Source organism: Andrena cerasifolii, chromosome 12 (assembly GCF_050908995.1).
Source record: "Andrena cerasifolii isolate SP2316 chromosome 12, iyAndCera1_principal, whole genome shotgun sequence".
In the NCBI taxonomy this organism is placed as follows: domain Eukaryota; kingdom Metazoa; phylum Arthropoda; class Insecta; order Hymenoptera; family Andrenidae; genus Andrena; species Andrena cerasifolii.
This window is the reverse complement of record NC_135129.1, coordinates 9,308,060-9,335,340: the sequence shown is the minus strand read 5'-3', so window position 1 is coordinate 9,335,340 and position 27,281 is coordinate 9,308,060. Positions and strand designations below refer to the sequence as shown.

The window sequence follows — 27,281 nt, the reverse complement described above, 5'->3', positions numbered from 1 at the left end:
AATCGCGCAATGGAATTCGGAACAAGAGATTTCCGAGTTGCTGCACCTGCAAGAGAGGTAGATTCTCACGCTGCACCTGCAAGAGAAGGTTTTTTTAAAGGTTGCCTCTTTTTTTAGCTTCAAGGAAAACCCAGTTTTTGGTTTACACCTATGTCGCACGTGCTAGCGGACGCAAAAATTGGAATTTGCGACGTTGTGCGACTTCGTATGGTGCTTATAATCGATTCGGAAACGAGAAACGATCTGGGAACGGTGTGGAAATAGTGGGAGGTCAATGAGAACAAGATACATTTCAAGATATATCAGACTTTGTTTAAACCAATAACATTTTTTACAATGTATATCTAACATTCCACAGTGCTGAACATTTTCTTTCCCACCGCTGTCCATCCGCATCGCCAGCAATCTGCTGCACGTGCAGTCCCAGTAGTCCTTGCAAATGCTGTGAAAAGATGTAAAAGATCTGACGTGAATGTCAAGGAAAACGTGATTGAAACAGTGGTCGGGGGTGTAAAGGAAAAAATCGATGCTCGCGATCGACCCTGTAACACCGGCAGTAAGGTCGTCCAGGTGCAGGCGAGGAGAACGCAATTCCGATTGCACATTTAAAATGGCTCAGCCGTATGAGCGGCTGCAAACCTTTTCCAGCTGGCTTTCGATTCTTCTAATTCCCGTATTCAGCGAGATAAAGATCTGCAGCTTAATCTGAATCTTGACAATAAATGGCGACGATAAGAAGGAACTTTTATCAGATAAAACAAATCGAGAATGACGAAAATGCTGGATTGTATGCTACACGATAGTGGTATAGTAGCTTCAAACTACTTCGAGCTTCGTACATTAGCTCTATCCAATACCTCGTCTGTGACATGAGTTATGGAAGAATTCTATCTAAAAGATACAACAGAGTCTTTCCTTATCGATTAAACAAGGACTGCTCTGCCACGGGTTGCGTTAACAGCTGACGCAGGCAAGCTATTCACGGAGTCTCAGTCTTCCTTTCAGTCTGGTTCCAGCACCAGTCGTTCAGCAACTGCCACATCTGCCCGTGGCAGGCAAGATACACACAGCGAGAAGAGCACAAGTTGCACGAGGCACGTATTAAAAATGAAGTTCCTCGCATTACACGTTGGCTGCCTTCTCATTGGACTCGCTGCCGCCACGATCACCGAAGGTATACTAAATCCATCGACTCATGCACGGTTCGTGGTCGCCAGCGACTCTCCGTAATCATAAATGAAAGCATCAACGATCTCCGACGATAACGTAGTCCCAGCGCTCTTCTCCTCCCTCCTTAATTTCCATACTCTTCCTTCATCGATTGCCATGAAAACTCTGGCATCGCTGCTTCATCTTCATCAGCGAGCGACGGTCTACCGAATACTCTATCCATAAACGTGGCAAGAAGCCTGGTCTACGAGTTCTTATCGTCTCGTTACCGAGTACGCTCCATTTGCTTATCACTTAAGTAGTTAAGCATATGAACCTCCATGCTCACGGAGTACCGGTACTAGAAGAGCCACGGTCTGACGCTTAATTATTTATTCCGCAGACAGGAAGTACTGGCGCGATTTAGGAAAGAAGGAGCTAGAGGAAGCTCTGTCGTACCAGTGGAACACGAACAAGGCTAAGAACGTGATCGTCTTCGTGGGCGATGGCATGAGTCCCGACACTATAACCGCCAGCAGGATCTACCGCGCCGACGAGACCAGTCATCTAGCCTGGGAGAAGTTCCCACACATAGGGATACTCAAGGTGCCGGGTACCGCGCCTCTTTACTTCAAAAATCTCTGCGTACCTTCGCTAACACCTGCAATCTCCACCCCCAGACGTACAACGTGAACAAGCAAGTGCCAGACTCAGCGTCCACGGCAACTGCTCTATTCGGCGGGGTGAAGACTAATTACGAGGTGGTGGGTGTAGATGGGAACGTACCGCTCGGGGACTGCCCTGCCAGCTTGGATACCAACCACCACGTGGATTCGATCGTCTCGTGGGCGCAGGCTGTCGGTAAAGACACAGGTGAGCGGCGCGCCTATTGGCTATTGCGCTCGCGCACGCGATTGATGGCGGGAATATTGAAAGCACAGTTGGGCTTTAACTAAATAAGAAATTATTTATACAACGGATCAGATAAAAGTTACTTTAACTTTAGATTATTTGAAGAATAAAGTTAATTTCTGTATTCGACGAGAATTCATTAATTCGTAATTTTTTAAACTTTTACTCGTTGTTTGAAATTTTATTTAAATTAAAATTCCGCCCATCTCCGAGTGAAAGTCAAGCGGCCTTGCAGGATTCGTTACGACCACCAGGGTGACCCACGCGACCCCCGCACCCTTGTACGCGCACAGCGCCGACAGGAGATGGGAGTGCGAGGCGAAGATGCCAGCGGGCGCGGCTCGCTGCAAGGACATCGCCAGGCAGCTGGTGGAGGACTTACCAGGGCGCGATATCAAGGTATCGAAACAGTCTGTGGTCGTTTACTGGTATCGTGAGGTGCGAGGGAAGGTGGACGTTAATGGGAGGCTACTGTTCAGGTGATCATGGGGGGTGGCAGGCAAGTGATGAGGTCGCACGCGGCAGCTGGAGCGTCCGACCCCATAGACACTTGGGCTTGCTACAGTAAGGACGGTCGAGACCTGATTGAAGAATGGAGGAAGGACAAGGCCTCCAGGAAAGCCTCCTTCAGCGTCGTTGAGAATAACGAACAATTGTCCAACGTGGACACTGACAAAGTGGACTACCTGCTGGGGATCTTTGCTAACGGTCACATTAGCATGGACTGGAACAGGGACAAGGGGCCTAAAGGGCAGCCGAGCCTCGAGGAGATGACGGTTGCCGCGTTGAAAATCTTACAGAGGTCGAAGCACGGTTACCTCCTAGTGGTAATGGCAGTTTCGTTGAATTATAAAGAGCGTTCCTTCGTCGAAGCCACGTCGAGCGATGCTTTCAGGTAGAGGGTGGTCTGATCGATTTCGCCCATCACCGTGGACACGCTGCTCAGGCGTTGCTCGAGACTGTCAGACTGTCGGACGCTATCAACGCGACCCTGAGGATGATTAACACCGACGACACCCTGGTAATCGTGACCAGCGATCACACGCACTCGATGAGCTTCAACGGGTACAGCGATAGGGGCAGTAACATTCTCGGTAGGATGCGTCAGCCACTCGCGGCTCGATGGAGTCTGACAGGTAATTACGATTTCAGGGGTCGCCCAGAAGTCGAGATTCGATGGGATTCCCTATACCACGCTCACTTATAGTACTGGTGGCCGGAACAATATGGCGTACACCGTTGAGAATGGTTCCGCGGTGAGGGTGGATCCTTCCAGGGCGAACACGACGGACTTCACGTACAGTCAGCAGGCTGCAATCTTATCTGACGAGGCTTATCACGGCGGTGGTGACGTTGCCGTCTATGCGATAGGTATATGCACTAAAGCGTCGGTGACTCACGGCAATGAGAATTAATTGCGATACAGGTGCACTTACCCACTCATTCATTCTCCAGGTCCGTTCGGTCATCTATTTCACAGCGTGCACGAGCAAAACTACGTCGCCCGTGTGATAGGGTACGCGGCGAACATGGAACCACGGGCGAATAGCGCAGGGACGCACGAATATAATATCTTAATGAACGTGACAATGTACTGCGCACTGTTCCTTATAATTCTGCTCGATCGCTGGTAGAGTTCGTAGAGGGATACTACGCAATTAAATACACGGAACTGTGATGGTGTTGGGTAAGTAACATGTATTTTTAAAAAAAAAAAACGACGTATTACACATGTATCCTTATCGTACTTAAGTAAATGGGACAGCAAGTGGCCGTGAAAAATACACTTGGATCCACTTCATCACAGATTTTAGCCTAACTTGTTCAGTGGACGCACCAAGTCTTTCCAAGAGCGATAAAAACGACTCTTTCTTTTCTCCCCCTATGTGTGATATAGAGAATAAACGTTTTCTTCTCGTATATATATATATATAATATATTCCTTTCTTACATGATTTATATCGCATTCTCCTACCTTCCTCTCTATGTACAAAACGTGTTAAAACAATGCTCAGTCTTCTGCCGCAGAGGATAAGGTGCTACGCGGTCGCTGTATACAGACATCCTAAATCGCGGCTGGGTTGCGCAACGGGGCTGAGGGGAACTAATAGTAATTCTCCGAGTTCCGTAGAAAAAGAAACACACGCAACGGAGAACGTTAGAATTATGCTGGCGCGTTAAGTGTTCGCAGGCATTCTTTAGAATCTATCACGTGTCACGTTCGCGCGTCATCGTCGCCTATCTTCCGTGAAAACGAAGAAGTAGAACGTTTCGCGCACTATTGCGTCCAAGCAAGTACAAGAGCGACGCGTTTAATGGAACATTGCGAGGATCTTACGCGAACTACCGAGAAGCTATCGAGACTCTATTTGAAACGGTTCAAGTGTTCGAGGAGGACTCGACACCTCGTCAGCTCTACTGTCTAGCCGATGACGAACGATCTGAACGCAGAATGGCGGAAACTGGGGTGAACGGGTGCGGCCTAGAACGGATCATTGCTCCTTCTTCTTCTCGCACTTCTCCATATGCGTCATGCTCTCGTGGAAGAAGATCTTCAGGGAGATGCAGCCGAGGAACAGGAGGGCGGCGAACAGGAAGACGAAGCCCGGCGTGTACTTGCCGAGCACCATCAGGCTGAACAGACCGACCAATTGGCAGGCCAGAAGCAGCGGCGCGAAGTAAACGGCTAGAATGAGGAACAGCGGGTTCTCCTTGCGCTTCTGCCTGCCGAACGCTCGGAATCTCGACCTGCACGGCTCCTCGAGCTTGGCCGACTTCTGCTCCTGCGACTCCTCTGAATGGATGCCGCGTATCAGCGACCTTCGGAAGCTCTTCTGCAGCAGCAGTATCCTCGCCGTGGTGGTCTGCAGCAGGTGGTCGAAGTAGAGGTGGACCTTGCGCGCGATCGGGTGGGACTTGGAGTTGTCGAACGAGTAGAGCAGGTAGGGGAGAAGGTTCAGGTTCTGGCAGCAGTGGCGGATCCTCTGCATGGACGCGTGACGAAACAGAGTCGGCGGTCCGCTGTGGCTACCATCTGTTGACAACAGGGCTTATCTTAATTCGAGGTGTTAAGAGCAATCAGCCGAACGAGCGGCTACGTTACGTCGCCCTGAGCAGCCGTATCGGCTTATCGGCTCGCTACGTGCGCTGCGAGTAAAAACAGAGGCCCCACCTTTCAGCATGTTGGGAACGTCTCCGACTAGAGTGGCTTTCCCGACGATGTCCTCCGTCTCGATCATAGCCGCCGCACTCGACATTCTCGCCAACGCCGCTGTCGCGTTGTCCGGCCTCGTTGAGCCTGGTAATCCTAAGCTGGCCCCCTCGGGTAATTCTCCTTCGGTTGCGCGTGCTGATCGCCGAGTGTCTGGGTCAAGGTTCGGCCCTCTGTGCGCGGCTATTGCTGTCTGCTGAAAGATAAACAGGTCGTTTCAGCGAAAGATGCGGTAGAAGCGGAGACAGAGCAGGCAGGAGTGGCTAGGAGGTAGAATGAGGACGGATCGGCGTCCTTGATCGGCGAATTGCACTCGAAGATTTGGCGGTGTCGGTTCGAGGACCACGGGCAAACGCTCCGATCAGCACTGAACAGACAGACTTTCGCGATGGCGAAGCTACATGGTAGAAAAAAAGGCGCCACCGCGTGATAGCCCATGCGACCCGAGATTAATCAACGCTGGCATTTTCAGGCGATCTTGACCAATGTCGTCGCGAGCCGCTGTGTTTATTAGGAGTGCGAGGCGTACAGGGACAATGGCTCGCGGAATTTTGGCTGGACTCGAGCGAAGGAGACGGCGATGGACGCCGAACGGACGCGAAAATGGAGGGCGCGCGGCTAACCCAACGACGCACGGCCTCGCAATGGCGCAAACTTTGCGACACGTTCGCACTGTTCGCAGACCGGTTGAGTTGGTCGTAAATGCTCCCCTGTCGCGCTCCCCTTGCCTCTCGTCGCTGCCGCGAATTAGTGCGTCGTAGGTAGAGCAACGGTGGAAGCTGCGCAGCTCGGGGGACCTTGCTTTCGGAGCAGGTCCACTGTTTGGATCAATTGGCACACCACGGAGGGGCTCGTCGCGTGGATATACACGTATTTATTAAAGTTGGGGAGAAGGTCGCGAGATGCAGCCAATTTAGAGGCAGCATTGACGTAGAAAACTAGTTTGGAATAGGCTTAGGACGTCTTAGGAGGGTCTTCAACAGGGAGACAGTTTACTTCACAGCGAGCCTCAGCTGTCTTAGCTAAGAATTAGTAAGATGTATGTATTGTTCCTAGACCTCTTGGAGCAGCCGCGAAAAAAACGTCCACAAACTTCACCACCTCACACAGAATTTCTACTGCAAGAGACTTGCTTCTAGCCCCGATAAGACAGTCGTATGGATTCCACGGGGTCAGCTCCGGCTTGCCTACGTTACAGCTCTTCTACACAATCTTCACGTTCACTGGAACGTTTCTTCGTAAACTACGACAACGCAGAAGAAACAAGTACTCGCCTTTAACGGACAGAGGACTCCTTGCTTGCTCCTTGAGGCACTTTCAAGCCAACTGACTACAGTGGCCCGCGTCAGTCGGCACGGGTAAACAAATCTGCATACATTCCCACCGAAGATGGAATCTATTCAACGCCAGGTAACACTACGGATGTCGTAACGTCACCCTGAACTTATGATAATCGCGCGCGACCAAACACCGCGAGCTCTAATGTACAATTCAAACGAGCGAGGGACTCGACACCGTTAATATTTCGCTAATATTACGGGAAGGTTGATTAGGCCTTCCAGGTAAACAAGCCTAGGAGGGGGGCAATAGAGCTGTGTCGATAGAGGCTAGTGATCGCGTCGCGCGCCAGCTAATTAATAAGCGGAAGCACGTATTAATCGGCCATGAAAGCAATTGACCCGCGAGCGATTCGCAAATAGGAGAGGGCTAAAGCTGGAAGTCCACCTGAAGTCTAAACTAAATTACGCTATGCTCAGTTTTAAAAAATTAACTTCGATACACATCCGAGTGCATCCTTATGCAACTGTCTCCGCGAAAAGCTAAGCTAAGCTGTGTTTTTTATATGGCGAATCCCCGTTTTAGCGGGAGCAAAAATATTCTGGCATGGTCACCCGTGTTGACTCACCTTCGGGGGACGGTGTTTACGTGAACGCTGCGGATCCAACCGCGACTGGCACCCATATACGCTGTCCTTCCTCCACTGTCTAGCTATACTTCTTGTACAGATTGAAAACGATCGGGAACTCGCGGAATATGCCCATCCTTCGGTACACAGGGCGACTCTCCTCGGTAATCGATAAACCACCGACGCTGGCCCCACGCTTTTCCCACGATTCCCTCGTCCCTCGTTTCTCTGCCGAGGCTTGGAAGTCTGACTAGCCACCTTCGCCAGCTAAACGCAAACAACGACTGGCACGGCGGCCTGGTGTCGGCGCAAACTTCGACGCAGCCCCGAGGCTCGAGTGGCGACCTCGCGGTTCCTCTGCTCCAAACGTGCCATAACGGAGAGCGGATTGGTCGACGGCCTGGGCTCCAAGGGTAGCCGGGCCAATTGCCTAGCGTCTTCACGGGGAACCCGAACAGCGTCGTTGAAGAAACGAAAAGGGCCGAATAACGGAAACGTGAGGCCAGCACACGTAAGTCACGAGGCTCCCTCGTGATCTTTCGAAACTGGGGCCCTTTGGACCCGACGCCTCCATCGATCTTTTCCTTCGCTAGGACGGACGCGCTGTATGGATGTAACTGGATTTTTCAACGCTTTGTTGATGGGAGCCTGGATTTCCTTGGGGTTGACGAACGTTCGGTGAAGTGTGTTGTAATAGACGGTTGTTTTCATGCGATTTAGGGACAGAGTTCTCAATTAATAGAGCGCTGATAAGATAGAAGCAGAGCCTGGTATGTAGCTGAATTATATTTCTCGGATTAGAGTGATAGCGGGCTCGTATTCAAATTAATCAAACTAGAACCGAGTTGGAGAAAGCTACGAGTTGCAAGTGTTTTCGGAGCCGGCATTAAACGACGAAAGCGAAGCGTAGAAGTGACGTGTGTGGGACTTAGCTCGTAACCCGAGTCCGACTTAAGTTTCATCGACCTGACTGTTTCGTAGAGCTGTACGTGAAACGAATTCGGCAACTGGGACACGTGTTCGCGACGGACATGCTGGTCGAATTCTACGATTTGCTGCGTGTCCTCGGGGCCGAATGTGGCGTTGCAGCGCGCAGAATCCCAATTGTTGCGATCAGCGGAGGACGGTGTCGAAGCAAGTCCAAAGTCCAGCGAAAACACATTTATCGAAATACTGAAATTTAAACTGGCCGATTGACGTGTCATTGAAATATATCGCAGCCATCCCGTGTCAGAATTCGATAAATCTGCGCGTAAAAGTTCGCCGCGATTAATTGCTAGGCATGGATCGTTAATACCACTTTTTTTTTATAAAAAAACCGTCGTATATCTTCGTTACTAATCATCCTCCTTGTCCCCTGTCCTGTCCCACTTTATCTGACAAGTATGAATCATGTAATTTCCAAACTTTTTGCGTATCAAGCTGTTACGTGTCGTTAATAACACCCTATCCGAAAAGTAATCAAGTTAGCGAAGAAGTGGGTCAATTGCGATGTCACTTTGAACCTGTAACTGCTCCGCATCCTAAAGGCAAAGAAACCGGAACTTCCTCCGACCTAAAATCTTTATCTACCGACTTTCCAAGTATGGTACTACGTCCCAGAAATACCAGCGACCACAACCGTCAGCTGGGTGATGGAGCGAACAATCGGTGACTAAATTGCGAGAAATCCCCTATCAGTTCCGGTTGGCGGTTCCAGTGCGTCGTCGATCCTGATAGCCGATGGCGATCTTATGCAACGATTCATTGATCCCTGGCGTAATCGAAACGAGCGAAGCTCCGGACTCCAGGCGGCGGAGGAATAAAAAAAGGGTTGGTGGCTATACTGGGATCCCATGGCCCGACCACACGCTCCGCGAGGAATCCGCAGACACCGCCACGCGGTGCTCGCGTGATCGGGGAGACGGGAACGCCCGGGAAACCCCTCAGACACGGCGATTTTCTAATTTCCTACCCGGCAATCTCAATGGACGTTGGTCCGTGCGACGATTAGATTACACGAGCCTTATCTTCGTCCTTTCCTCTTCGACCGCCCGCTGAACGCGTGGGCGAGCGAAAAATTGGACGGCCGCAGCCTCGCTCGAGCGAGCGATTCGCGTAGCGTCCACCCCGGGACACTTTTCGTCAATCCTCAGCTTCGCTGAGGTGTTCGGCGCTCGAGTCGCGTTTACTCTTTAAATCGATGCGTCGTCGACACGTGACTCGCTCCAGCGTTCTCTCGCAGCGAATTTGAAAACGATTCGAGAGTTCGCAGCGAGGTAAGAGATGCGCGGAGTCTGCCCCGCGGATCCGCACTGATGGAAATGAAGCGCGGCTTGTCTGTTTGCTTTGTTCCGTTTGTGCCTCACGTGGCTCGTTTCCAGTGGAAGTCAAATGCCAGAGGACACCGAGTAGCTGGGCCCTGCGGGGGCAAATATCCGAGAAATTTGCAATTCACGCGGGGCTGGGTATTCCTGGCCGAGCAGAGTAAGCAGAACGGTCACGTGGGCATCGATTGAAACGCGAGAGTCGTGGTCGTCTTTATTGCTGATGATGTATCAAGCTTGTTTGGAATATTCTATGGTATTTTGTCCTTTCGCAGACTTTAGCTTTATTTAGAGTAAATCTAGATTAGAGCGATGCGTAGAAATATAGTGTATAGTTGTATAGTGGAGTTTACATGGAAGCAGCGAAAAAAGCTACGCTTACTAGATGACCGACGATAGAAGTGTCGAGACCCAAATATTGCTTTTTCGTCGCTATTATCGCCGTTGTATCGCCGATATAGACAAATTAATAAGCGAAGTGTTTATCAGATCTCCTTTATGGGATCAGAAAGATACAAATCACCGATGTAGCATTTTGCGGAACTTGAAGGTAGTAATAATTCTTCTTCAGAGTCACTCATTTTTAAATAGTTCATCTTTGCGAAACCGTAACCGCCTGAAAGTGTTATAGCTCCACTATAAACACAGCAAAGAAAGTTGTTTTGAATAGAGCTGTAATTATTCGGCTATTTGAATATTCGAATAATTTGAATAATTCGAATAATTTGAATAATTCGAATAATTTGAATAATTCGAATAATTCGAATAATTCGAATAATTTCGAATAATTTCGAATACGAATAATTTCTTCGAAGATTCGAATAATCAGGAGTATTAAAATATTCGGAGCGATCGAATTTCGGATTGTACCGTATAGGAATCTGAACATGCAATATTTCTTCACACTTTATCGTGAAATTCTTTTTATACTGGCCTTTACAATTATTTATTTTTCAAACGATAAATTTGGAATTTTATTAATCTTTTGTAAATATCATCGAAGAAAATATTCGAATACTTAGATTATTCGAATATTCGTTGCAGCCTTAGTTTTGAGCAACTTTTATCACCATATCTGATCGACACTCTAACTCTAATAGCTTCTACCGAAGCCCCAATATAAACGTACCCTAATATTTCTCCCTTTCAATTCCCATAATATAGGTACCTATTCTTCCTCGAAGAACAGTTTTACCTACATTCAAACAATGAAACCCCGGAACCTCAATCGAGGCAATACTGTATGATCCTCAAAAGTACCCTCGAAGAGTTGCTTACCCCCTTTCACAATTTCAATCCCGGTGATTCAGCGTGGGCACCTACCTGCTCCGAAAATACCACACCCATTCCGCGGACTTGCAACCAAGGTCCAAAGCCCATGCAGGCAAGCCTTGGACCCTCATTACTGCATATTCAACTCTAAATATGTAAGTACAAGTCTATTCAAAATTTCAAACAGCTCAGCGAGGATTCGAGCAAAGATCGAATTCGAAGGAAATCCGTGGTTCGCGAATTTCTAGACATACCTAATACGATTGTTTAGTTGCACCCTGGACGTCGACTGTCTGCGGTTCCGATTCTTTGGAGGAAATCGATCACTACGAGGCTAATAAACGCCGGCACGATCGCTAGACGATAATGGAAGGACACACTTTGGAACCGATGTGTCTTCTCGCCAGTACCATCTATTTTTCGCGCCACTCGTCAACAACCGCCGCGCACGATTACGCGTGCAAACGCGAGAACCCAGCACGCTGTTGCGTTATTAGTCATCCAGCCGCCCCTCCACCCGCTACGAAATCCTACAAACGGTTGGGCGTTATCTGAATGGCTGTTTTGGCCACTGATTGCACCAAGTCTCCAGCATTTGCCCGTTTGGCGGGTTCATGGCTGGAGAGATGGCGATTCGATAGCTGCCACGCGTCCCAGGCTCGCGATTAAGGGGATGTGTAAAGTGGAAGACTTGGGCGATGGCTTTTCGAGGGCTCTAATTTTGCAAATCTCGTGTATTACGTTGTGGGATTAATTTATTGATATACCGTACTTTTTCAACGACGCATTCAAGAAAGTCTTTAAGAAGTAGCTTTTGCTTTCGCTTTCCTTTCCCTTTCTATTCCCATTCAAAAATAATCCAGCTACTAATCGCTGACAGGCAGGTTCCATGGAATACTTGGAAAGCTCGAGCGTTCGTTAAGCGAGCCACTGAGTATTCGCCTCTCCGCTGATTGCAACTTTTCCGCGACCGTTGATAAGCAGCGATAAGCGCGTTTATTTGCGTTCTCCTCTCGATTGTACAGCGATACCGCGTCTGTTACCGCGACCTTACTGTCTGCTGTACAATCAATGATAAATTTTGCACGGTGCGTCACAAATTGCAATTGCGCTTTATCAGACGAGGGTAGCAGAAACAAACGAATCGTAAACAGATCCACGCGTTTCTGCCGTCGACGAAATTTTAATCGTATCGGGCGGAAGGGGTTCAGGGACGTTACCTCGAAGATTCCCTCCAATTCAGGCAGATTTGTTTGATCGACATACAATTCCGCGAAACTGATAAGTGGCAAGTGGCATTTGCGCGTCGCTAAATACCGCAAGTTTCCTTCAGTTTTAACGAACCGATTCCTCAAAGTTGCGTAATTTTTTCTGGCACGTGTTAAGCAAGTGTACAAAACAACGTCTCCCCGCCGAGCGACGCTATCGTATATGTATTTAATTAATTGCGCGCCCAGTTCTCTGTCGTATCGAAGTGATTATTAAACCTACAATCTGTATCGCTCTTTTAGTGTTACGTACATAGGTATCTATGCTTACAGCGAAACAGGGAATAGAAATTGTAAACGGCGAATGAAGTGGAATTAAAAACAGTTAGCGGAGAGTTTCAATTAATAGGTCATCGATGCCCCCAATCCCTTGCGTGATTATTCCTATAGGTACTTGTAATATTCCGCAATTTCTCAAAGAGATAAGTTGCATCAATGCTGCAGCGTGTTGTGATAATGACAACACGGCTGGGAATGCTCGAAATGGGGGCTGAAAATCTCCTAAAGCAATAGGAATATGGTGTGAGAGAGACCGCTGGTGCGTGCCACTAACTTGGGTTATGTGTCCCTAGTACTGGAACAGGAGAGTATAATCAAAGTTAGTGGCACACCAGAGATAGTTCTGTCCTTGCCGCACGCACGAGCGTTCTCCTCTCTCTCTCGCACAGCTCGGATGTGCCACCTCCACTAGTATCATGTATTCCTATTAACTCTGGCGATTTTCAGCCCCAATTCCGAGCATAGCGAAGCCGTATTTGTCGGCAAATGTACCAATGCCGAGACGAGGGCACTATAGCTCGTAGAGGCACTATACATCGCAATTTTTTGTGTGTAGAAATACAAACATTTAGATCATTGTATTTAATTACAAATTACTAATAGTTTAACATTGATTTATTATTAAAAAATTAATCAATTATTCTGCAAATTTTGATCCCAAACAAATTTTTAACACCTTTTTTATGACGAGTTAACAAAATTCTTGTACCAATAAATGAACTTATATTTCTTAAAACAAAAAAATAATAATTTTGCAAGTTTAACCATCTTCTGCTAAATTTAAATTTTAAATCTACATGTTTACTGTTATAATAACTACAATTACATGCAGCGATAAAGAAATACGTATACATATTTATATGTTTGCGATTTGAGATCCTAAGAATCTAAAAGGTTTGGAAATTTGGTATTTATAAAGAAACACATGCTAACGACGCATAAGGGTGAAAGGTTAAACTAAATTGGGTAAAAAGAAGTTGGGTCCCTGCATGGTAAATGGTAATTGCCTTCATCCGATACACAAACTTTTCAGTGATTTGCGGATTTCATCTTGCATTCTGAAAATTTTCGCCAGATTTTGGCCAATATATCAGGAGAACATGAAGTGGAAAGAGGTATACTAAATTTCAGCTTCAAAGGCATCGCCTTAAAGTTGCAAATAAGAGGCGCTCCAAAATTCTGCGTCTCTTCGTTAAACAGTCACTGCCTCGAAACATCTGAACCACTTCTCGCCCTTTAATTTGCTCTCCGGAGACATTACTTTGTGCCACCTCTTTCGACGGCATGTTCTCCTGTTACAAAGCCCAATTTTGTGCATTCTGAAAATTTTCACCAGATTTTGGCCAATATATCAGGAGAACATGATGTCGAAAGAGGTGGCACTAAGTAATGTCTTCGGAGAGAGAATCGAGGATGCCTTCGAAGCTGAAATTCAGAATACCTCTTTTCGCTTCATGTTCTCCTGATACCTGGGCCAAAATCTGGCAAAAATTTTCAGAATGCACAAAATTGGGCTTTGTAACAGGAGAACATGATGTCGAAAGAGGTGGCACTAAGTAACGTCTTCGGAGAGAGAATCGAGGATGCCTTCGAAGCTGAAATTCAGAATACCTCTTTTCGCTTCATGTTCTCCTGATACCTGGGCCAAAATCTGGCAAAAATTTTCAGAATGCACAAAATTGGGCTTTGTAACAGGAGAACATGATGTCGAAAGAGGTGGCACTAAGTAATGTCTTCGGAGAGAGAATCGAGGATGCCTTCGAAGCTGAAATTCAGAATACCTCTTTTCGCTTCATGTTCTCCTGATACCTGGGCCAAAATCTGGCAAAAATTTTCAGAATGCACAAAATTGGGCTTTGTAACAGGAGAACATGATGTCGAAAGAGGTGGCACTAAGTAATGTCTTCGGAGAGAGAATCGAGGATGCCTTCGAAGCTGAAATTCAGAATACCTCTTTTCGCTTCATGTTCTCCTGATACCTGGGCCAAAATCTGGCAAAAATTTTCAGAATGCACAAAATTGGGCTTTGTAACAGGAGAACATGATGTCGAAAGAGGTGGCACTAAGTAATGTCTTCGGAGAGAGAATCGAGGATGCCTTCGAAGCTGAAATTCAGAATACCTCTTTTCGCTTCATGTTCTCCTGATACCTGGGCCAAAATCTGGCAAAAATTTTCAGAATGCACAAAATTGGGCTTTGTAACAGGAGAACATGATGTCGAAAGAGGTGGCACTAAGTAATGTCTTCGGAGAGAGAATCGAGGATGCCTTCGAAGCTGAAATTTAGTATACCTCTTTCCACTTCATGTTCTCCTGATATATTGGTCAAAATCTGGCGAAAATTTACACGGAGGGTAGTAAAGGACAAAAATAGGAAATCAGGTTTTTGCCGAATTTCTCCTATACTAGGGGATGAAAAATTTTGAAAAAAATCAGAGGCATTTCTGTTATCGGAGCACATATTACAGAATTGTTTCAGATTTTTAAATTGAAAAACCAAGCTGTGAAAAATAAAAAACGCCAAAAATTGCTGAAAAATGCCGATTGTGTATCGAAGCAGTCTTGGCACTATAATTATATTTTTACTGTAAGTACGTATCATTTTTACTATTGTCCTGAATTTTTTTCAGATTTTTCAATTTGGTGCGCCGCAGTAAAAAAATTAAAAACCGATTTTTTCGTCGTTTTTTCCGTGTCAGAGTAATATCAGGGGCATAATAGTTTTAAATGATTCGGTTTTTTCAGTTTCATTAATTCCTATGATGTTTTGCTGTACGCATAAACATTGAAGATCGCATAAAACACTTATTTCATGAAGCAATTGGACGTATAAGTTACTCTGACACGGAAAAAACGACGAAAAAATCGGTTTTTAATTTTTTTACTGCGGCGCACCAAATTGAAAAATCTGAAAAAAATTCAGGACAATAGTAACAATGATACGTACTTACAGTAAAAATATAATTATCGTGCCAAAACTGCCTCCATGCACAATCGACATATTTCAGCATTTTTTGGCATTTTTTATTTTTCACAGCTTGGTTTTTCAATTTAAAAATCTGAAACAATTCAGTAATATGTGCTCCGATAACAGAAATGCCTCTGATTTTTTTCAAAATTTTTCATCCCCTAGTATAGGAGAAATTCGGCAAAAACCTGATTTCCTATTTCTGTCCTTTACTACCCTCCGTGTAAATTTTCGCCAGATTTTGACCAATATATCAGGAGAACATGAAGCGAAAAGAGGTATTCTGAATTTCAGCTTCGAAGGCATCCTCGATTCTCTCTCCGAAGACGTTACTTAGTGCCACCTCTTTCGACATCATGTTCTCCTAGTACATAGCCCAATTTTGTGCATTCTGAAAATTTTTGCCAGATTTTGGCCCAGGTATCAGGAGAACATGAAGCGAAAAGAGGTATTCTGAATTTCAGCTTCGAAGGCATCCTCGATTCTCTCTCCGAAGACGTTACTTAGTGCCACCTCTTTCGACATCATGTTCTCCTAGTACATAGCCCAATTTTGTGCATTCTGAAAATTTTTGCCAGATTTTGGCCCAGGTATCAGGAGAACATGAAGCGAAAAGAGGTATTCTGAATTTCAGCTTCGAAGGCATCCTCGATTCTCTCTCCGAAGACGTTACTTAGTGCCACCTCTTTCGACATCATGTTCTCCTAGTACATAGCCCAATTTTGTGCATTCTGAAAATTTTTGCCAGATTTTGGCCCAGGTATCAGGAGAACATGAAGCGAAAAGAGGTATTCTGAATTTCAGCTTCGAAGGCATCCTCGATTCTCTCTCCGAAGACGTTACTTAGTGCCACCTCTTTCGACATCATGTTCTCCTAGTACATAGCCCAATTTTGTGCATTCTGAAAATTTTTGCCAGATTTTGGCCCAGGTATCAGGAGAACATGAAGCGAAAAGAGGTATTCTGAATTTCAGCTTCGAAGGCATCCTCGATTCTCTCTCCGAAGACGTTACTTAGTGCCACCTCTTTCGACATCATGTTCTCCTAGTACATAGCCCAATTTTGTGCATTCTGAAAATTTTTGCCAGATTTTGGCCCAGGTATCAGGAGAACATGAAGTGGAAAGAGGTATACTAAATTTCTGCTTCAAAGACATCGCCTTAAGGGGGTAGACACGTCACGTGACCTGGCCGATTCGGCAGGTCGGTATTACAGCATTTTTTTCTGCACAGAAATGGTAATACCGTTAGATAGACGATTACCCGGTGAACGCGAGAGGGAGTTGTTTGCTATTTCTGTATTCTATTCTGAATAAGGAAAGAAATTCTCGGCTGTTCCGTTATACTTATTAAAATATAAACGGAAAGTCGGCTGGTACTGTAAACGTAGAAATTTCATTGTACATTTTAATTACTTGAAATGTGCTTATGCTACAATATTCTACGTTAGCAGTAAGGAATTCTAAGTGAAAAGGGAAAATAGATGAGGGAATGTCCCCAGAAAATGAAATTTGTTAGTTTAGACATTTTTTTATTAGCAAAGCACCGATACAGAACATGAAATACACTTATTACACGTCCTCTGCAGAAAGCAGTTATCAACAAACATTATATATACAAAATTGTATTGAATGTTGAATTGGGCTAGTGAAAATGCGCAGACTGGATGTGCGTGATTATTATGTGGTCGGCTCCTCGAAGTGACAGAAAATATAGCGCTCTGCTCACCGTTTGAGTCACAAAACTCTTTTAGTGACCTAAAAATGCTTGGATTCTGCGGGTATATTTTGTCGACTTTTGATTTACTTTGGACACTGATATTATTACATATCAACCGAATCTCGTTGAACCATGAGCAGAGCGCTCCGCATTGAACCTTCCTCTTTCGAATGAGACCTCGCCCAGCCCCAAATCTGCTCATATAAGGACGAAAAACGAAAAATCCCAAACCCATGTTTCGGGCCAGATTGTGTCGGTATACAGCGCGCTGCATTATCCGTGTTTACCCCCTTAACATAAAGACTCTTGACTACTTTCTGTATGATGTTTCTTATTATTCTGCGCATCAATGATTGTTGAGTTATTATTCAAGTCGTCTGCACTGGAGTATCCTGTAATACCGACGATATGTCGGAATTGGGGCTGAAAATCGTCTAAAGTAATAGGAGTACATGATACTAGTGGAGGTGGCACGGCCGAGCAGTGCGAGGGAGAGGAGAACTCTAGCGCGTGCGACAAGGACAGAGATACGGCATGCCACTAACTTTGATTATACTCTCCTATTCCCGTATCAGGGACACATAACCAAAGTTAGTGGAACGTAATCTATCTCTATTCTTATCGCACGCACTTCCTTTCTCTCTCCCTCTACCCCAGACCCTCATACCTCCACCGACATCATGTATTCCTTCTACCAGAAGACGAAATTTCGCGGCCGCGCTCGACCATTTAGCGCTCCACTTCTAATGCATGTTAAACCTTTCCTTTCCTTTTCCACTAGAGCCCAGAACATCAATGGGAATTTGTACACACATCACCAAGGGTGTGCGCTCACTTTGTTCGATGAATTATGGATCTTTCACGAGCAATTATATAGCGCAGTCTTGCAATTTATTATTCTACTAACTAGTTTATGACACGATGCTTCCAATTATGTCGGCTATAATTAAATACTTAATAACACTTTCTCCGCATGTTTACAAGAAACACGCTCTTACAGACACTCCTCAAAACGCACACCCTCGACCGTCCGTCGCAAACATTTCACCCAAGGACAATTATTAAGAAATCATCCAAAGTCCCACCGCTTATCGTTCGTATTACTCAATCGTCCAGCTCGATGCAGTTCCCGTCCCGAATTATCGCGGAGCAAGCCTCGATAAGCGATCAGAGGCGACGTGTCGCGATAACGGCTACATCAGCGCGTATTGTCACACCCACGCGCACTCGGTGTCACGAGGCCAAGTCGCGTGCTGGGCCAGCCGAACGTAAACAGTGGCCTCGATCAGTCTCCGAAACTCTTAATCGTATCTAAGTACTCACCGTTACATCACGCGATAAGAGGATGGAGCTTCGGAGTGCTGGATGGACGTGGCGGCCGAGCAACTGTCTAGGATACCGTGCCGAGCGGGAATGAGCGGGAACGGGCGGGAACGAGTGGGAACAAGTGGAAAGTTTAGGACGGGGGAGGGTGCTGGGGCCGTTTTCGGTGGTCATAACCCACGCACGTGATCTAACCCCGGCAACGGGCCAATGGAACGCGTGGCCACGCGACGATCACGTGCGTCCTCGAGCCCTCGTCCACAGAGCCACGTGCCTCGGCCAGGTAACGCTGGCCGAAACGCGAGCGACCCTTTTTCCGCTTTTCACGCGTTTCTCGCTTGTGCAACGAATCCAACGACTCACCAGCGAGTTGTTGTTACTCTGGGGAGGCTTTGGGCGATTCTGCTCGCTGGTCTGCAAGCAAACATTGGCGGGGTGAGCCGAGAGACTTGGGAGAGGCTGGTCCGAGGCTCTGACCTTTGGATCCGAGAGTGTTGAGTAAGAACGGAGGATGTTTGCGATTGTGAGAGGTTCCTGTGTTTTCTTATGTTTCTGTTTGGCCGTTGGATTAATTTGCTGCGGATAAAGAGCGAGTGGTGGAAATTTTTGGCTCGTCTATCGCTAGGAGATAGCTTTCTGCACTTGCGGCTGATATTGCTTTACCGCCTCTGTTAGGGGATCTGACTTGGTTACGTTGTTGATGAGATCGAGTGAGTTTTAATTTTCTTCTTGGTAGGTAACTGTCAAGTACCCTCGTCTGCTCGACACCCAGTAAGTCGATAATGTGTACCGCAGAACATCCTTACCTCATCTTCACGTAACCTGCGTGCTTACTAATTAATAGTTAAAGACTCCAGCACTTACGAGCGCCTCGCCACTCGAGCGTCGCGTGTCCAAATAGTAGTCGACTCATTCAGTGTGTAATTAACTTTTTTGCGCGGTATAGTCGGTACTGAACGAAGTGACATGCTTGCGTTGCGTGATGATTACGTTACAGCTCCCTTCGACGCTTTACGACGACAGTAATTGCTGCAAATTCTGCGGAGACGATAAAACAATACTTTGGCAGCTGCCTCAATCGAGCGACCATTATCCGTCTACTAAATTAGCGTGTCGAGCAGCTCCATTATAAATCGAGACACTTGTGTTATCGAATCTCCAATTCTCGGCCCAATTATTTACGACACAAGGTTTCCTGATGCAACTTGTCGCCAAATTTTCCAGTGCTTCCTACGTTTAAAATATCAATTTCGCGGAAAGTTATACTCCCTGCTACTGCTCTCTTCCATTTCCACCGATTATCTATTCTACGCGCCACTGCCTGTCTAATCAATTTCCTTCGTAAGCGAAGCATTGATAAATCGACGACAGATGATCGTGTTCTCGGTTTTCGTTCTCCTCTCCTTTTTCTTTTCGCGTTTATCATTCGAATGCTGAATGAGCGAGCGCCTGGCAGCGAGCAGAGACTAAATATGAAAATGTCGTCGCAGGGAACGAAACGTTTACTGAATAATGAAATTGTTTTTATAGCGGTTCTCGTTGCGCAGTGGTTCCTCGTTCCTTACCAAGGAATTTATCGAGTTTGTTCGCTGGTTTTTGGCCTGCTTGCGGCTTGCTTGGCTCCTGAGTAATTGTTTCAGATTTATTTTCTCGTTCCGACGAAACGAAAGCTGCGAGAATTAATCAAAGGCCGAGGCGAAGCGAAGAATTCAGTCGGAGTTAATTTCGCGCGGAGGTAGTGATGGTTGATCGCGCATACCTCCTAGATTTATTATTAAAAATTAATAGAAAAAAAACTGCAACTTTGTCAAAGATGCATAAAAGCATGATCCAAATTTCAGATGAATCGAATGGCTAGTTTCTTAAAAAAAAATCCCCAAATTTTGCTTCGTTTTTAGCTGAAAAATAGGATTGCCCTTAATGGTCGGTGGGTGGAAAGTTTCAGTTCGAGCAATGGAAAATTCTAGGTACCACTATTTTTATGCTAACGATAAGAATCGCGATGGAGCGTGTACGTTTCGACTGGGACAATCAAAGTTTCTAATTTCAATTGGACAGAGTCGAATGAATTTTATACTTTGCTCTTGTTACCTCGGGCTCTCGATATAGCTGCTGATCTCAGAGATCTACGTATATCGGAAGACCTAAGAGATCTGTCTACTAAGAAGATTAAGTTTATCGGTCTCGTATCGGAGCATTTCTTCTTGCACTTTGCTACACGAAGTGAAAAGACTATCACCGAACGATGACCCCTTTTTATATCCTCAAACTTTTCTTACATAACTCGCTCCTCGGACCAAGTACCTAGTGTGGAAAAAATATTTAAACAAGCAACTGATGGCTTCTAAGCGACCAGAAGCGAGTCGAGATATTTCTCTAGAAGTACAATGAACGACGAATGATCTTCTAGAAACTAAAATGAATCGATCACCATTGATCATACATACCAGTGATTCTGATACTTTCCACGCTATATCACCTCCAGGTGCTTCACCTCCGCGACGTTACCTCGACGGTGGTTGAACGTACACTGAACACCCGGAGGACTGGACTCAATGAAGCCAGCCTACAAAAGAAGAAGGTGATGGTGACGATGAATGAACGAAGAAGCATAAGAACAGAGCACCTTCCAATTGCTATAAATATTTTTAATCTTTACTTGTTCGAAAGCAAAATCACAGCTACATAAGATGTGTGGTTCCGATACTCATTCATAATATAATAATAATAATAATAATAATAGAGAATATTAATCAATAATTAATAATAATTAATAATAATAGATAAAATTATATAATATGTACTAATGACCATACGATAGATTTTCTCTAACATCTTCAAGTAATAGTACGTCTTTCTACTGGTATACATCCACACACACACTCGAATGCATACATTCTCTCTCTCGCATGTTCGAACAATATGTACCTCGATCGTCCTGGACGACCACGCAATAATATATATCTATATTCATATATATATATATATATATATTTATATATTTATATTTGTATGTATAGTGTAGGCTCGATAGTTATAAGGCAACCTCAGTTCATCGTCGCTGCTCGAAACACTCGCGAGCATGTGTCCCTCTGTTTCCCCTTTTCACATACAATACTTTTCGACCCTTCGAGGTTGATTCGCCCCACCGAACGCTCCATCCTGCCGCGATCTCGCCCACTTCCGGCTCCGAGACCTCTCCCTCCCAGCCACCCCCACGTAAACGGGGCTAAAATAAATATTCTACAGGTCGTCCTTCCTCCTCCCCACCCCCCCCCTGCACACGGGACTTAAACGGTAAAAGCATACAGCAGGCTCGAGATTTTACATATCGCGGTTTTATGGCACTCGTTTATAATGGCTCGCCTCTCTCAAACAGCCTCCATCACATCCACCACCTCCGCCTGTCCCCCAGGCCACGAGCTGGCGACATTTCCTTCGTTTTTCTCGCTTCTTTTCGCGCGGGCGTCGCGTTTCCTCCCAGCGACGGTGTCGGTTTTCGCTCCGACCGGGACCAACGACACCGGACACCAGGATCGAGGAATCGGTCGATCTGGCTTTCTCTCCAGAAGAGAGGATTTTTCCTCTAGCCACGGGGACAGGATTGATGACTAATCGACATAGTTGTATTCGCTACAGTCGCCGCGAAATCAAGAGGACGCCCCGGGATACCTCCACCGTCTAGTTTAGCACGAGCATCCGTCTTCTGCCTCTCGAACGCGAAGCTTTAACGCCTCACTTTCACCGAGGTGATCACGCGAAAGATCCGAGCGGTATAGACATTCGTAGTCGATAAGGGTGGAGGGTGGTTAGAATGATTTCTGGTGGCGGGTGGTGGTCTTGAGCGGCCAGTTGATTTCGCTACGAGTCTGTAATGGAACGATGCTGACGTATCGAGGGAAATTTCTCTGACTGATCGAAGAAGCTCCTCCACTGGCAATGAGAGACCCGCTGTGTCTGCTCAAGATCGACTTACTCTACACTCTCGTGCCGTTTAAAAGCTGCTAACTAGACTAAGAGCTTTCCATTTCCATCGCGAAAATTTCGTGGAATTGAATTACCAAGAAGAAAAGGAACTTGGATTTTTTAAAGACCCGCGAGATTTGCTCGGTAGACGCTCTTTGTAAGCGTTCAATTTACCCCGTTCCGATTCCTCGCAACGCGCGAGCAGGTCGCAGCTTTTGCGGAAAAAAGGACGCCTACCTTAATGGAGGTGAACCCTATCCGGTTTCTGGGCCTCCAGTCAACTTCATTTACAGCAATCTGAGCTCAAGATTCACTGTTCGTGGGGTGAATAAAAGAACGCGCGTCTCTCCGAGACAGTGGAAGAGCTTCTTTCCGCCTCTGCGCGGTGTACTTGTTAAAAGACACTGGAAAAGCGTACAGACACTTGGATTCGCTGGGTCTTTTTAGTCGCCGTGGTCCAACCTTTGAACCTGTTTCCTTGAATTAAAAGCAGCTTCTTGGAAACTGACGATGGAGATGGAGGAACGGACCACAGCGACCGAGTTTCTATGTTTCTCGTGGATTCGACGCAGGTTTTTAAGGCACTATAGCTTCCTACAATCGTGTTCACGTCGGGCGTGTCCCTCTCTCGTCATTATTCGTGGACAATCTGCACGTTGCAAGGTTATCGTTGCTAAGGCACGGTGCTACAAGTCCGGGGGAAACTCTAAAGGCACCCTAGCGTGTCGCACAAGCGCCCACGCGCACACACTACCCCCTATGTCATCTGGGGAACGACAGTTTTACAGACGGTACTAAAAGCTACATGATTGAATCGTTGTCCTCGACAAAGTACGGTTCTCTAGGAAATCGGGCCTTCTATCGATCGTTCTACTCGAGGGAAGCCACTCCGACGTTATAGTGAATAGCGATAAGGGTTTTTATATTTCTGATACCTCTACACACAAACTTGTCCTCTAATAAAATTTCGTCACGCTTCGTGCAAAGCATATTTAAAATAAAGATTAAAATTTAAACTTGGTCGCTTGGTTAAACTCTTTCTATACTACCCAGTTACGTTCGAGGAGGGGTGAGTCTCCGGGGGGATGAAAGTCGCGAGTGCAGGCCTTTGCGCGGAAAGAATTACAAAACAGCCGTCGAAAAGTTGAATTATTCACACCCGGAGACGGATCTATAGGAAACCTTGAAAATTCCAAGCAATTGGAGACCTCTAAACCCACTACACTCTACATCTAAACCTCCTAAATTCTCAGAAACCCAAACTCTCCCCAGAAGTAAAATATTCCATTCCCAAGGACTCAAGGTACTCCCGATCCGTCTCTGGTCGCGCGAAGATTGAAAGATACAGGATCGTATTGTCGTATAGCATCCCCAAAGGGGGATGAAACCGCGAGACACCCCGTCGTTCGCGACGCGTTACACACAAAATACTCACACGTGTCAAACGATCCGTTCCTTCGAGCTTAAGTATCAGAGTACACCTCGCGATATATCTCTTCCACTTTTCCCTATTCTCCTCCTCACAGTTCCCTGTACACTCACGATCAACTGTATACCCCTTCGAATGCCAATGTTCGTCGCAGGTCTGCCCTCGTCCGCTCTGTCTCATCTTGGCTGGCAGTCTTTTTGTTAACTCTCGGTTTAGCAATACTGTTCGTAATACGATTAACGGAACGCGTACCCTCCTGGCCGCGGCACGTATGTATATTCCCGAGAAAGCGTATAGAATATTCTTTAGTACGATTCGTTGCGGTTCGATTCAATCGATCGACTCCTCCCCTCCAACTGATAGAGAAGGAACACGCGGAACGATAGCTGTGGCGCGAAAGGCGACGCCACGTTAAAAGTAGAGAGAAAAAAAAGAAAAGAAGAAGTACAATAAAGTAATCGTGGGCGATGGTTGAAGCATCGTTGCACCGTCGTTAAGTGATCGTTCGTCGAGTCCTCGAGCCCTCTCTGCGCTGGCTAGAGATTCGTCAGGAATAGTCCGGCAGCGACTCGCCGCTAAACGGGCTGCTGTTCTGTTTGCTTTGCCTGTGAAACAACCGATGGCGCGATGGACTAGACACGACGCGTCGTGCTCGGGCACGATTCCCGTGTTTGCTCGCTGGCGAAGGTCCGGGGAGAGCACCTTCGTCCTGAAACTGGTAGAGAGGCTAGTCGAACTCTACGAAAGTCCCCCTCGACTTCCGCGGCGAACCTCTTGCTCGTCGAGAATTCAGTTCTCCTCTCTGTCGCGGCTCTCTTTCACTCGCGTATATATATTAACTATCTATTCTAGGACCTAAGTCGTCGCGACGACTACTCTTTGCACCACGCGGAGGGTACACGAACGAGATACTAAAACAAAGGAAAAAAAAAAGAAAAAAAGAAACGAAATGTACAGGGGTCTTTTCCTATTAAATATTACAGCTTGTCTTTTTCTTCGCGCTAAAGCTATACGATAGACTTGTCGTCCGCGTTATTGTCTACGGTTCTATGTCGGGTCCTCTCTGTCCCTCGTCCTCGCGCTAGAAACCCCTCCAAGCCTACAGGAGGATCAGTTCGATCGGTTTAATGAACATCTCCTCGTAAGTACGAAGTCATCGAGCCGATTGAACGGAGCTTCCGTTTCCACCGGCTTCATGATATCGTTCGTTCCGACCTCAAGGGGACACCGAGTACGAGCTATCGATCCCTTCTGGTCGAGAAACGGCTGAAGATTAATGACTAGGCCGCGCGGTCAGGGTGCTCCTAATCATCCAGCGCGCCTGGGGAACGTAGCGTCTCGAATCGGGCGTGGACAATCGCGATACCGCGGGGAATGTCTACAGGGAGCGTACGAAAAAATGTCTTTTCTTTCTCAGTCCTTGGTATCAGACTTGATCGGCAGGATCACGTGACCCAGTCCCCGTCCCTTTCTCGAGGAACGTCTCTACGGGGACCAGAGAATGTCTTTCTTCGGCCAACGACCGGCCAGCGGAGCTGGGCGTCGTTATGTGTCCATGTGTCTGTACTTGTGGGCCGACATTTGCGCCAGGCCCAGCACGGCGTACTGGCACTGCAGACAGTGGTAGTGAGTCTGTTTGCCGGAGTGCTGGCACTGGACGCCGCCGCAGGGTTGGCTGGGGGTGAACTTCTGGAAGCCGGCCGCTGCGATGCTGTCCAGCTTGGCGTGCTGGCGCCGATGGGCGACAACCTTGTTGGTGTCCGTGCAGACGAAGTCGCACTTGAGGCAGTGGAAGTGCGAGGCCTTGTTCTGCATCGAGCCCAGGGACGAGGTGTAGGCGCACTGAGCTCTACCGCACGGTACGTTTGCTCTGTACTGCTGGAAGTCGCCACCCATCAGGGTGTCCAGCCGCTCGTGCCTGGCAGTGTGCTGGACGAAGCGGGTTTTGTCGCAGAACGAGTAGCCGCAGTCCTGGCGCATGCAGTGAAAGTGGGTCTGGTGCTCCCTGTAGCCGCAGTGGGGGTACCTGCAGTCTTCGTTGAACCTGAACCTGGAATTAGGAGCGATTAACGATATTATTATTATTATATAAACGGGACAAAAAAAATCCCAATAGTTACAAAAATACATAAACGACGGCGCTAACAATGACTAGCACTTATTCAACTAAATTTTCACCATAGATTTCATCCGACCGACTTTATAACAAAGACCGGAACGAACTTCTAGAGAGACAAAGAGGGTACATGCCGTTAAAATATTCATTAGCCACACTCATGGCGCGATTTAGGGGGTCAACCGAGTAGTGACGATATTGAGGTAGTCTCGGAACGAATGGATGTGACCATTTAAGACATTATACAAAAACATCATATCCGCAATACGTCTACGATCCACGAGAGTAGGGATATTCAAGAGAGCCATAATAGGGCCATAATTATGATCAGTACAGTCCATAGGCTTACCGAGAATACGAGCGGCAAACCTCAAAAATTTGCGTTGGACCCTTTCAATCAAACTACTATATTTGCCACGCTTCGGGTTCCTGTATTCAAGGATCATGCGAACAGGAATGTCGAAGAATGACGTAGGTGGAAAGATGCAAGGTGCTCTTTCCATTTCCACCCCAAAGAGAAACTATGTGACTAACCTGACGTATCCCTCCGGTACTGGTTCATCCTTGAGCATCCGCATCGAGTGGTGAAGCCTCTGCTTCTTGGCCTCGGGCGAGTTGCTGTCCGGCGGTGACAGGGACCTCTTGTTCAAGTTCAGGTTTGCCGCCAGGGAAGCTAAGGGGTTCTCGTCCCTGGCAGGAGGTAGAAAGTTCGTCGGAGGTAGACCAGGCGCGAACATGAGCCCGGGCGCACCGGTGTACATGCCACCGTGCTGAAGGAACGGCGGCAGGGCTTGGTTCATCAGAGCGATCTGCTGGTTCATAGCGGCCATCACAGCTGGACTGGGGAAGTGGAAGCCGTGGCTGAGGTCCAGTTCGAAGCTCGTAGGCACCGGGGCCTGTTGAACGTTCGGCGGCATGCTCGGCTGGGACAGCTGACCGTTCTCGTTGCCGTCCAGCAGCGAATTGTGCCCGTCGTCCCTGGACAGTTCGCTAGGCTCCCTCTTCACGCTGGGAACGTTCTGCACCCCGACGTCCGAGCCGCATCTCGCAGGCTCCATCTTCACCTCCTTCGCCTGGCTCTGCTGGCTCATCTGGCCCAGGGTCTGCTGCATCTGGCGCTGCATCTGGTTCTGGAAGTTCTGGATGTTCTGCGCCATCTGAGCGTTCTGCGCCATGAAGTCGTGCTTCTGCGACAGCTGGGCCAGGTAGTCGTGCTGCAGCTGATTCGGCGCCTGGCTGGGCAGGTCGTGCTGCTGCTGGCTGAGGATCGCGCCCGTTGAGTGCTTGGCTATGTGCGCTACCAGTCGGTCCAGCTCCGAGAACGCCTGGTTGCACGCGTTGCAGTGGTAATGGTTCTTGCGCTTCAGCTTGCAGAACGGTCTGCTGCAGCTCTGCTCCGGCCCGTAGAGCGTGTGAGGCGTTGCCGAGCTGGTGGACGGCAGCACCGGGGACTCTGCAA

General features: G+C 47.1%; 3 protein-coding genes across 8 annotated transcripts in view; 1 reads left to right on the top strand and 2 right to left on the bottom strand.

Moving 5' to 3' along the window:
• The first annotated feature begins 909 nt into the window (after positions 1 to 909).
• On the top strand, positions 910 to 4,315 carry LOC143375429 (alkaline phosphatase). The gene is made up of 8 exons (XM_076824495.1): positions 910 to 1,174; positions 1,553 to 1,755; positions 1,830 to 2,022; positions 2,297 to 2,460; positions 2,541 to 2,888; positions 2,957 to 3,155; positions 3,214 to 3,432; positions 3,517 to 4,315. Exons 1-8 carry the CDS (start codon positions 1,108 to 1,110, stop codon positions 3,693 to 3,695), a joined length of 1,572 nt encoding a protein of 523 aa, XP_076680610.1. The 5' UTR covers positions 910 to 1,107; the 3' UTR covers positions 3,696 to 4,315.
• LOC143375430 (uncharacterized) lies at positions 3,740 to 18,531 on the bottom strand. Of its 3 annotated transcripts, none has more exons than XM_076824496.1 (3): positions 18,312 to 18,531; positions 5,234 to 5,468; positions 3,740 to 5,095 (listed from the first exon to the last, which is right to left on the bottom strand). In XM_076824496.1, exons 1-3 carry the CDS (start codon positions 18,483 to 18,485, stop codon positions 4,554 to 4,556), a joined length of 951 nt encoding a protein of 316 aa, XP_076680611.1. In that variant the 5' UTR covers positions 18,486 to 18,531; the 3' UTR covers positions 3,740 to 4,553. The 3 variants fall into 3 exon arrangements, with proteins under 3 accessions (XP_076680611.1, XP_076680613.1, XP_076680612.1); XM_076824498.1 differs by lacking the exon at positions 18,312 to 18,531 and adding an exon at positions 11,011 to 11,161; XM_076824497.1 differs by lacking the exon at positions 18,312 to 18,531 and adding an exon at positions 7,179 to 7,503.
• Positions 18,532 to 24,136: 5,605 nt separating this feature from the next.
• The window catches only part of LOC143375428 (zinc finger protein castor homolog 1), a 112,330-nt gene continuing 109,185 nt past the window's right edge, over positions 24,137 to 27,281 (bottom strand). For all 4 annotated transcript variants that reach the window (XM_076824492.1, XM_076824491.1, XM_076824493.1 and 1 more), the window contains 2 exons: positions 26,357 to 27,275; positions 24,137 to 25,756 (listed from right to left, as the gene is read on the bottom strand). In XM_076824492.1, coding sequence (XP_076680607.1) covers positions 25,252 to 25,756; positions 26,357 to 27,275 — 1,424 coding nt within the window. In that variant the 3' untranslated portion in view covers positions 24,137 to 25,251. The remainder of the gene's footprint in view (positions 25,757 to 26,356; positions 27,276 to 27,281) is intronic.